At 38.1% G+C, this 10000-nt stretch overlaps 1 protein-coding gene across 1 annotated transcript in view; it reads left to right on the top strand.

Annotated features, from left to right (window-relative positions):
* The window catches only part of LOC138025065 (G-protein coupled receptor-associated protein LMBRD2-like), a 31359-nt gene that overhangs the window by 14037 nt on the left and 7322 nt on the right, over positions 1-10000 (top strand). The window contains exons 6-9 of the mRNA XM_068872317.1: positions 5006-5178; positions 7081-7152; positions 8308-8360; positions 9575-9756. Of these exons, the coding sequence (XP_068728418.1) occupies positions 5006-5178; positions 7081-7152; positions 8308-8360; positions 9575-9756 (480 nt within the window). The remainder of the gene's footprint in view (positions 1-5005; positions 5179-7080; positions 7153-8307; positions 8361-9574; positions 9757-10000) is intronic.

The following is a 10000-nucleotide window of genomic DNA, read 5'->3' as shown; positions in this document are numbered from 1 at the left end:
AAAAAATAGCCTAAAATATTAGAACCTGCTCAGCCTGACCTCGAAAATTCTAGGTTCTTATGTGTGGGTCTTTACTGTATTTTGCAGGGTTACCAGTAGTAACTTTTACCCTGTTGTACAAGCATGACAGTATGCCATGTTTTCAGTTTCGTGGGCTTGGGAGATCCTTGAATTGTGTTCATCTTTTCATTACCAATCCTAATAAACTGAAAAACCAACTAGTAAGGTAGAATATGTATGGTAGAATTTTACCATGTGAGTTAAAAGAAGGAAAGTTTACCCCATCAAATTGGCCTTCAAGAATTTCCTGGCAGATCTGTTCATTTGAGGCACCCATGTTTTCAACTTCTGTTTTAAGTTCAGCCACTTTTTACCTTGTGCAGTTTTAAAGTTTGTTTCAAATCCTCCGCTGAGTTCGCTTTGACGTCAGTTCATATGACACTGGGGCAAAACCAACTTGATTTTGAATAGAATTGTTTGCAGACAGGGGCTGTGGAACACTTTTTTATTACAAATAACATGAGAATTTTATTCCATAAAGCTCATTTGTACAAATCTATACACTTTATTTTCACATGTGGAAACGGCTTATACAGCCAATCAGAATGGCGTACAGCTATTTCACATGTGGAAGTATAACCAATCAACGATAGCGTAAAGGCGTTTCCATGCCAATCACTCGTGCATCTCGTGCAAATCGTACTTTGTAATTGAATTATATTAAATTTGCATTCAGAAAACTATTTTAGTGAAAATTCTCGTCTTATGTGTAATAAACAGTTCACGACATAGAAAGTGCTTTGTACGGGGTTTTATTCACTCGTTGTTTGTGTCAAAAACCCTCACTCGCTCGTTCCTCGCTCGTTCGGGTTTTTGACACAACTCGTGAATAAAACCCCGTACGCCGCACTTTCTATGACGTAAACTATATATTTTCACTGGGTGACAGCCTGTGCAACCTTACATAACATGCACCACAGCACCTTATACTGCTTATGAGGGCCACACAGCCAAACTTTTTTTCCAAAAAAGTTTTCTTAGCTTCAGGGAACAAATCATCTACTGACTTTGGGAGATATGTCCAGGTTTGACCCTAATTAGATGCACGCGGATTTCAATAAGCGTCACGAAGTGTCCCCTTGCTCTTCTCGCCAACTTCAACATCACTTGTGTCTCAGAATACAGACAATTTATGTCACAAAGTGTCCCCCAAATGCTACTCTTTAAGTGAAGATTAGCTGCTGCATTTACCCAAAGCTAAAAATAATGCTGACCTTTACCCTTAGCTTATTGTTGAAAATAGGTAGCAAATGCTTAGACTTAAAGGGACACTTTGTGTTGGATGTCAAAATTGGGCGTGTATCTAATTAGGGTCAAACCTGGACATAAGTGGACTTTGGTAGTGACTATAAATGTTTTAGCTTGTACAGGGGAGTTGTGCATTTGGACGCTGAACATCAGAGGCGGATAGTGGTATTCCTACAGGCTTGACATTTTTCCTTTAACATCATTTATGGGACGAGATTCTTCCTTGTAGGTTTTTTTTACATATACTATAAGTAAGTACTGATGAAGACATTGTTTACAATCTCTGTGGCTCAGCTGGGACTAGTTTCTTTCTTTTTTTTTTTTTTTTCAATTCTTCACAAAGATCAAACCTTCAATAACTCTTTTTTTTTAACTTTGATATAAGCTAGACTTAACTCTAGTGAATTGGAAAATGAAACATTTGTGGCAAATTTTATGATAAATTCAACTCAACAATCGAAATTGAAAGTTGACAATTGAAGCTAAGCTGAACACAATCTTGATGTGTAATTTTAAAGGGGGAACTGAAAAGGAAACACTTAAACACTGGGGGTTTCACGAATCTTTTTACGGAAGAAGTGTGCGGGAGATAAGCTGAAAATCAACTCTAAAGGAACCTATCCACGAATACTCAATACCTTTCAAAAAAAAAGAAAAGGACAAAATTACCTTTTGCAAGGTCTAGCGATAGAGTACACCGAGCTGTAACGACAACAGCAGTCCGAAAACGATCTGTAGGAAACCTCACTGAACCGTAACGCAAGTGACAGAAGCTGCTTCCACATCAACTTGACTACCTCTAACTCGAATATCAGATCACCGGTCACAGACAAGGCAATGACAAAAGAACTGTTCACACTATTTTAATAGAAGTATAATAAGAATTCATCCTAGGTTTGCAATCTCAAGATAGTCCAAAAGCAAGTCTTGACACACTAATTCTAGACTGGATCTCTTATTAGCAGAGTCGGAGAACTCGAAATCTTACGGCAGAAAGATCTTTTCGAACAATTTGCGTACTGGTTATAACCTTGCAAGAAGGTTAAACTAAATACGATAAATTCACCGCTTCAAAACGTTTTTCAAAGCTCTACAGATCTTTCCGAACTGACTGAATGAAATACCTGTGTAAAATGGTTGGCTAATCGCTTGCACTCAACACAACTTCTATGTGCTCTTCCACCGCGACACAATAGGGAACTTAAGCAAGGACAACGGCGACGGCAACGAGAACGTCACAAATTTGCATATTTAGTAGGCAAAAACAATAGCTTTGCACGCCCTGCACGTGTGTTTTTCACTTTTGTCCATTTCATTGCCGTCGTCAGCAAAACTACAACGTGAAATAGCCAAATTTTAGGTTTTATGGAAAACGTCACTACTTGAGCATAAATCTTCATTTTCTGCCCTAAATTGAGCGGCGTTCCTACCAGCGTCATTTTTGAGGAACTACCACACCCCCGTCATATTAAAAAAGTTGAAATAGTAACGAAGCGATTACAATAACGCGAATTTATATTTTGAGATGACGTTCTCGTTGCCGTCGCCGTTGTCGTTGCTTAAGCTCCCTAATATGGCCGACGGTACAAGTCCTGATCTGAAGTAAGATGCGCGCAAGCTCTTATGGGATTTTTGGCCGCTGGCGCGCTTTATTACTCGATGTTCAAAAAAATCTCGTCTTAACGTCATTTATACGTAAATACCGTATGTACCCGTGTATAGGTCGATCCCATGTATAAGTCGACCCCCCATTTTTGATGGCAAAAAACGCAATTTCTTAATTTCATTGTCAAATGTTCATGGGGCACTAATCTTGTATTCTTCGATTTCTGGAAATGTGGATACACAAAAAATCAGGGCCTCAAGCGCTTAATAGTTTTGTTGTTCAGCAGCTGTTGTATATGCGGGCGTTTTGTCCTTGAGTTTCGAAAAAGTTCTCTGAAAATCGAACATGTAAACCTCAAACTCACCTGTTTCGTTGTTCAAGGATAAAGGGCTTTAGAGGATAAGCACAATGCAACATCACAGAAGCAGGAGTCAATCTTTGAAAATAACTTGCGAACGATGCGAAAATGTGCAAGGTTTAATTGGTCCTTGACTTACAATTTCTCAAATGACAAACAAAACAAAACTCATAAACCAAACAATACGAAGTTTGCAAAAGCATTTAAATCTGCCAGGTTTGTATAAAGAATAAAAAACAATCATTACCAACCAGCATTTTCACGCAAACACGAGTGACGATGCTTGCACGCGAACACGAGGTATTGCGCCAGGTTACTAAGCCGTTGAACGATCGTGTTTTATTCGAAGAAACAGAAATGCCTTATAGAGCTTTCTGCCTTTGGAAAACGAAAATTTCCAGTGTCTATTTCATATTTGTGCTTGTGAGTATCTTCAACATTTAGAATTGGACAAATCCTTTTTTATTTCAACTGGAATTGCTTACATTCGTTTTGAAGTCTTTTGTCATTGAAGTCTCTTACAATGTACGTCGGCTTTTGTCCATTGCGTACGTTATGCCCAAGACAACATTATTATGTTAATTTTGAATAAATTACTTAGCTGGAACTTGGCTCAAAATCTTTGACCCGTGTATAAGTCGAGGGCGATTTTTGGAGCTTCTTTTGAGGCCATAAAAGGTCGACTTATACACGGGTAAATACGGTACTACAACTTCCACTATCCAACATTTTTTCTCGTTAAAATATGTTTTCCGTGTACCTATTACGCATAAATAAAACCATTTAAAATGGGGGGTCACTGTGCTTGTTTCCTCGTAACACGATGATAAATGGATGGCAAAGGGGCAATTTTGGCTTCAAAATGATCATTTTCTGCGAAAGGACTGGGGCGAGTTCCAAAACAACACCTTAACCGCGAAGAGTTATCACGATTGCTCTTAAAAGGTCTTGAACAGCAAAAGCGGCCATTGTTGCCTCTCTTTAGATGGCCGGCGCGAAACGCCGCCATCTCCGAAGTCGCAATGTTATGCGCAGTATGAGATGCGCGGACGGGTGCAAATCAAGGGAATCACCTTAATGGGACACTTTGTGTTGGATGGCAAAATTGGGCGTGCATAAGTACAGATCTAGTTACTCGCATTTCTAGACATACTGTAAGCGCACAGTCGAGACTCTTTACAAGCTTGAAATACTCCCATACAAATCCTTTCAGTAATTATTTTTATTAGATTTGCACAGTCACGCATTGCGTGTGTCCAATGTGTTTTTACAGTCACATGCTGCTTGCACAAAACTGGGCATTCCTGTTAGTATTATGATACCTACCGGTTGTAAAAAATATAATATTGTTTAGAATAGTGGGCTGTAGTTTGTCACCTTCCAGGCCACAAGTGATGAAGTGGGTGGTAGGCCTGTGCTTTGAGCAAAAAATTAATAAACTTCTCCCTTTCATTGTGACATTTGGACACTGGAACAAGTTACAGAAACTTGGACATTAAGGATAGTGGGGATGTGGGAATGGGAATGTGGAGACATGAAGACAAAGAGATGTCCTTGTGTTGTCCTGTCCCTTCATGCCCTAGACCTTAAGTCCTGGTGTTCCAGAGTCCTTTGTCACTGCGTCTCTGTTCCAATTTTTTCAACAGCTCTTTTCAGAACATTTTACAACTTAGGTCAGAGCTGTGCTTCTTATCGACTTGAGATTCACCTTCCAGTCTGTTTGATTTATCTAGTGTCCAGAATCTTCACAGTCCACATTTAACAGAGGAACCGATGACTATGTCGATTATGCTGATTATCTGAAAGAAACAGGAAGCCTGATCAGTGAGACATACACCGAGAAAAGCTTAGCAAAACTTCACAAGCGTGTCATCATTGTTACTCATACATCTAAACGCACTCAGTGGTGAGGATCTCATTTCTGAAGGGGTGAATTTTTTAGGGACCTGAAGACCCCTCACACACAGTGGACTCCATTCCCCCAGCTGTGTGTGAGAAAAACATTTTCTGCTTTATTCATTCCTCAACCAGTGAAAAAAAAACTCACTTTTTTTCATGTTTTAGTAAATACATGATTGTATTCCATAATTGAGGACTACTGGGTTATTTAACGAATGACCCTTGGAGCATTAATTGGGGATGCTGTAAATTGAAATACAAGACAATACATACTTAATTCAGCACTCCCCATAGGGGCTTTTCAGGGCCAATAAAACACAATGAGCGAAATGACAGAACACAACAACTGTTAAGATTCCCAACTGACCAGAGGCAAACCAGTTGGCTATTAACCAGTATGGTCGCGAAATTGAAGCAGGGACTACCAGGACCAAATTCAATGAGTGGTTAGAACGAGTCTCCCCTGCAGATCTCAAGGCAAGCATCCAAACCACTAGGCTGCACTGCCTCCTCAACAATTAACGCAAATCATGTCAAATGTTGGTTTTTGAGGAGAGGAGAGTACCTGAGTACCTGGAGGAAATTAACCTCTCAACTGTCACTTAATACTCGTAGAACAATAATACTGAAAGTAAATGAAGGGGTTTAACAGGATTTGAACCTGTGCTTTTCAAGGTTCTGGAGGAGTGAGCTCTGAAGTTAGCTGAAAGCAGGTCTACTCAATAAATTATTGTGAAGGTTACATCGGCAGTGTGACCGAGTGGTTTTACCGTTTATAGGGCCTATGCCTTGAGATCCGGAGATCCCGAGTTCACAATGACCACTCACTAAATTTGTTTCAGGTAGTCCATGGTTTAATTTCCTGGCGCACTCGTAAAATAGCCAACTGGTTTGCCTCTCGCCAGTTGGGATTCTTAACGATTGTATAATGTTCAATGCTCGGAGATATTAGCCATTAGCTACTCTGAAATCAGAGGGTAAACAAAGTGATCATTATTTAATTGAATAAATTTTATTGAAATAAAGGAGTTACAATGAAGGGATGTAAAGTCCATATTATAGAAAAAGGATCTCAGACAATTTTAAATTAGATCCCTAAAGGAGACTTAAATGAGACTTAGAAGACTTATTATTTTTGAACTTTGACAACAACATAACAACCTTTATTTGCACCGATATAATTTATTAATTATTATTTTTTGACAACAAATGAAACCCAAAAAATATTCAGTACGAGCTGCCTGGAATCACCATAAGTGCTAAAAAGACCAGACAGCCTATGTTTCCTAGTATAATATTACAAAATTGATGAAAGATAGTCTAACAGGTCGGTACACGAAATATACAATCCATGTAGCTATAAATTTGTGAGTAATTAACATACAGGCAAATAAGACAGAGAAGCAGAGACACACAAAACACACACACACGCACCCATACAATGAATACCCGTATAAGCTTTATAATATTATTACAAATCAACACATGTTTGACATCAGCAGAAGAAACACAAGAAAGCTATAAATTTTGCCATGATTCTGTAAATAACTGAGCAAAGGTAAAAAATGCCTTAATGCATGGTTACTGCATGGTAATACACTTGAATTATATTTAAAGTTTGATTTCTTTCTTAAATTTCAAATGGCAGTTTCTTTTGTGGTGAATGGAAGATTACAAAATTTGATTTATCTATAGTAAGGGATTGCGAAGTTTATTTGCATGTACAATTAACTTGGTATGGACATTAACTAATTCATTGTTTAGTTTAGTTTCAAGATCTCTTAAAGTCATATGCTTATGACAGCTGGGAATTCTCATTTACTCAGCAAATGTCCACATTCTATCTATCCCTTTTTCTGCCATCAATGCATCACATCCTGATACCGGTACTTTTGATTTTTGTTTATAGCCAGTGGAATATGCAGCTTGAAAAAGTCTTTGATTTAGAAGATCTTTTACGAAACTCAGGAAGCAGCGACAGGTATGTTACACTTTAACCCTTTAAGGCTCAAGGGGGTCCCCACTGAGGAGTAAAATTGTCTGGCCTTAGACAGAGTAAAATCTGTAAGTGGCCACTGGTATTTAAAGGGCAGTGTTGCATGGCAAATAATAATATTATATCATAATAGTAATGTGCAGCCTTCTATCACATGAACCACAATAGAGGGCTGTGCATAATAGCACAAACACAAGTTGATCCATTAACTTTAACCCTTTGTTACTTAAGGCAACGTTTGGCTGAATTTAGACTTATTTTTCTTAAGTCTCAGTTACCAGGGTAATGAAGTTGCTTGATCTGTGGGTCTACTTTCCTGAATGCGTATCTCAGATGGCGAGCTGTCAAAAATTGCTTTAATAATCAGGACAATATTTTGCATGATGTTACCCGTTGTCATCAATTGCCAACCTGGAGGTTAAGTGGCTTTCCGTGCAATTTCTTTGTTCGGCGGCTGGGAAAGTTAAATGTTAGAGAAATTTGATGCCAATCTTTGTAAAAATTGATGGGTGAAGAGCTCCTTGAGCAGTCAAAATTTACTCCAACGTCACTCTCAGGCTTTATTAGGCTTTATTATTATAATTTAGATTTAAAGAGGAGTGTGTCACAAAATGTAGCCAAACTCAGCAAATTGGAACTGGCAACCAAATCAAATGAGTAAAATCGTCTGGGGTTAGACAGAGTAGAATCTGTTAAGTCGCATTCCCAGGATGAATGGGTTAGAACATTCTTGAAGAAAGGTTCGAATACAACAGCAAATTGTCAAGTACAACAAGACGCAGGGATGGGCAAAATTGAAGAAGGCTAAAATGGATTGTAATTACAGCTTTTGAAAACTGTCCAGCCTTCAATCTGGTGTTTGTAATTATGCAACTCTCGCCTGCAAACACTCTCTTTTGTCATGAACCTTTGATTTGTGTTGTTAAATGTACTTTCTGGATTAACAATAAGTTGCAAAGTGAGCAGGAAAAAGTAAAATTATTATTTAATTGGTACTTGACTATGCATTATCTGCACTGCCATGACACAGTTCCTTTAATGGTCGAGGTACACTATGACCATAGCAAAGCTGATTTTGCTGATTTCCCATGGCTGCTCACTGACTTGCTTCAGTTGTTATCTGATGCCTTTTCTTCTTAGGTATTACAAATCTTCATTGAGAGGACCCTCCACTGGAGTCAAACCTGTTTTTGGTATGGCTTAGAAATTTTGCAACATTTTATGTGTACATTATGACTGGATTTCGTTCATGCTGGACTGGGATTTGAATTCAATGTATGTGAAGGAAAGTGTCATTTTTCATTTGAAGCCATTTTCCATTAATTTGAATTTTTTTTACAGTTTATTGTAACAGTTGTAAATCAGTTTGGGTACATCTAGCTTGGAAATGCAGTTGTTACTACATATGGCATCATTATAAATAATATCAGAAGCTCATAGCCTTGCAGTGTTAATGTAGCTCGCTCATTTTCCCGTGCCTGCAGCTTTGATCTTATTTTTGTCCATATTTGGTAATAAAATTGTATCCAAAACTCCCCAGCTTTGTTCCAAGGAAGAGTTTCAAGTTACATGCATCAAGGTCATGTGCTTCTCATAATAATTATGCACTATACTTGTTATACAATATTATTTTCGCTATGACATGTAATTCCCTGGAGTCGATTTTTACTGAATTTCAAGCAACTGAACCAGTTGACTTGCAAACTGAACCTCAAACTTATTTATTTAATAACTGTCGTATATAATTCTTATGTAAGATCTTGTTTATGACTTTACTTCATTAAAAAGCCTTTATCCAATGCAGCTGGGGGCCGGTTGCTCGAAGCATGGTTAGTGCTATAAACCGGTGTTAAATACCACGGAAACCTATAAGTTCTGATACCTCTTAAGGACGGTGCCTACTAATTAAAGATATTTTTGCCCCGGTGTGTAATTATGCAGGAAATGTAGATCTTAACAAGTGTTATTGAAACCCAAAAAGAAAACTGGGGGTAACCTCGCCTTTTTCAAAGATAATTCATCAATAATATTTGTAAAAAGAGTTCAAAATACAAAGCAATGTGTGGCGTTCTTTCTCAAATTGAAGCTTAATTATCTCTCAAAAATGCACGGTTACACCCAGTTTTCTTTTTGGATACCAAGAGTACTTACTAAGATCCACTTTTTCCGGATAGTTTTAAACCGCGCAATAATATCCCTGTATTAGTAAGCATCGGCGATATGAAACCCGAGTATCTGGAGATGCGCAGCACGTACATGTATGCGCAATAACAATAGTAGGCGCCGTCCTTAACCAACGGTTAGTGCTAACCAGGCTTCAAGCAACCGGCCCCGGATCTTCTTTTTTCCTTCCTCCACTAATTTATTATAATTAATTTATTATAATTAATTTATTTGCAACCTTTAGAGTGGTACTGGCGTGTTTGGATATTTCCGTGGATACTACGCATCACTGCGGTGATCCTGTTTCTGTTGTCTATCACCCTTGTCTGGTCTGAGGTCACATTCTTCAATGTCAAACTTGTACTATCAATTTATGCACAAATGATTCATGGAGCAAGCATTGGATATTATTACTTCTATGTGGAGGTTTGTGCAAGGAAAAGAACTTGTTTAGTTGGCTTAAATTTATTCTATAAAGCATACAAAAAGAGGCTGCTGGATCGAAATGTGAAGATTATCAATGGGCCAATAATAATTATTGAAATTTTTACAATTTCTACATGTAAAGGTTGGCTCAAAAAAGGTCCTTGTTTTTTGCATTGGCATTAAGCTTGCTTTAGCTTGCGTGGCAGACATATTTCTGGTTGTTGTGGTGGTACTGTCTAAGAAC

The sequence above is a fragment of the Montipora capricornis genome, chromosome 11, assembly GCF_036669925.1.
Source record: "Montipora capricornis isolate CH-2021 chromosome 11, ASM3666992v2, whole genome shotgun sequence".
Classification (NCBI taxonomy): Eukaryota; Metazoa; Cnidaria; class Anthozoa; order Scleractinia; family Acroporidae; genus Montipora; species Montipora capricornis.
This window is presented reverse-complemented; position numbering and strand designations above follow the sequence as displayed.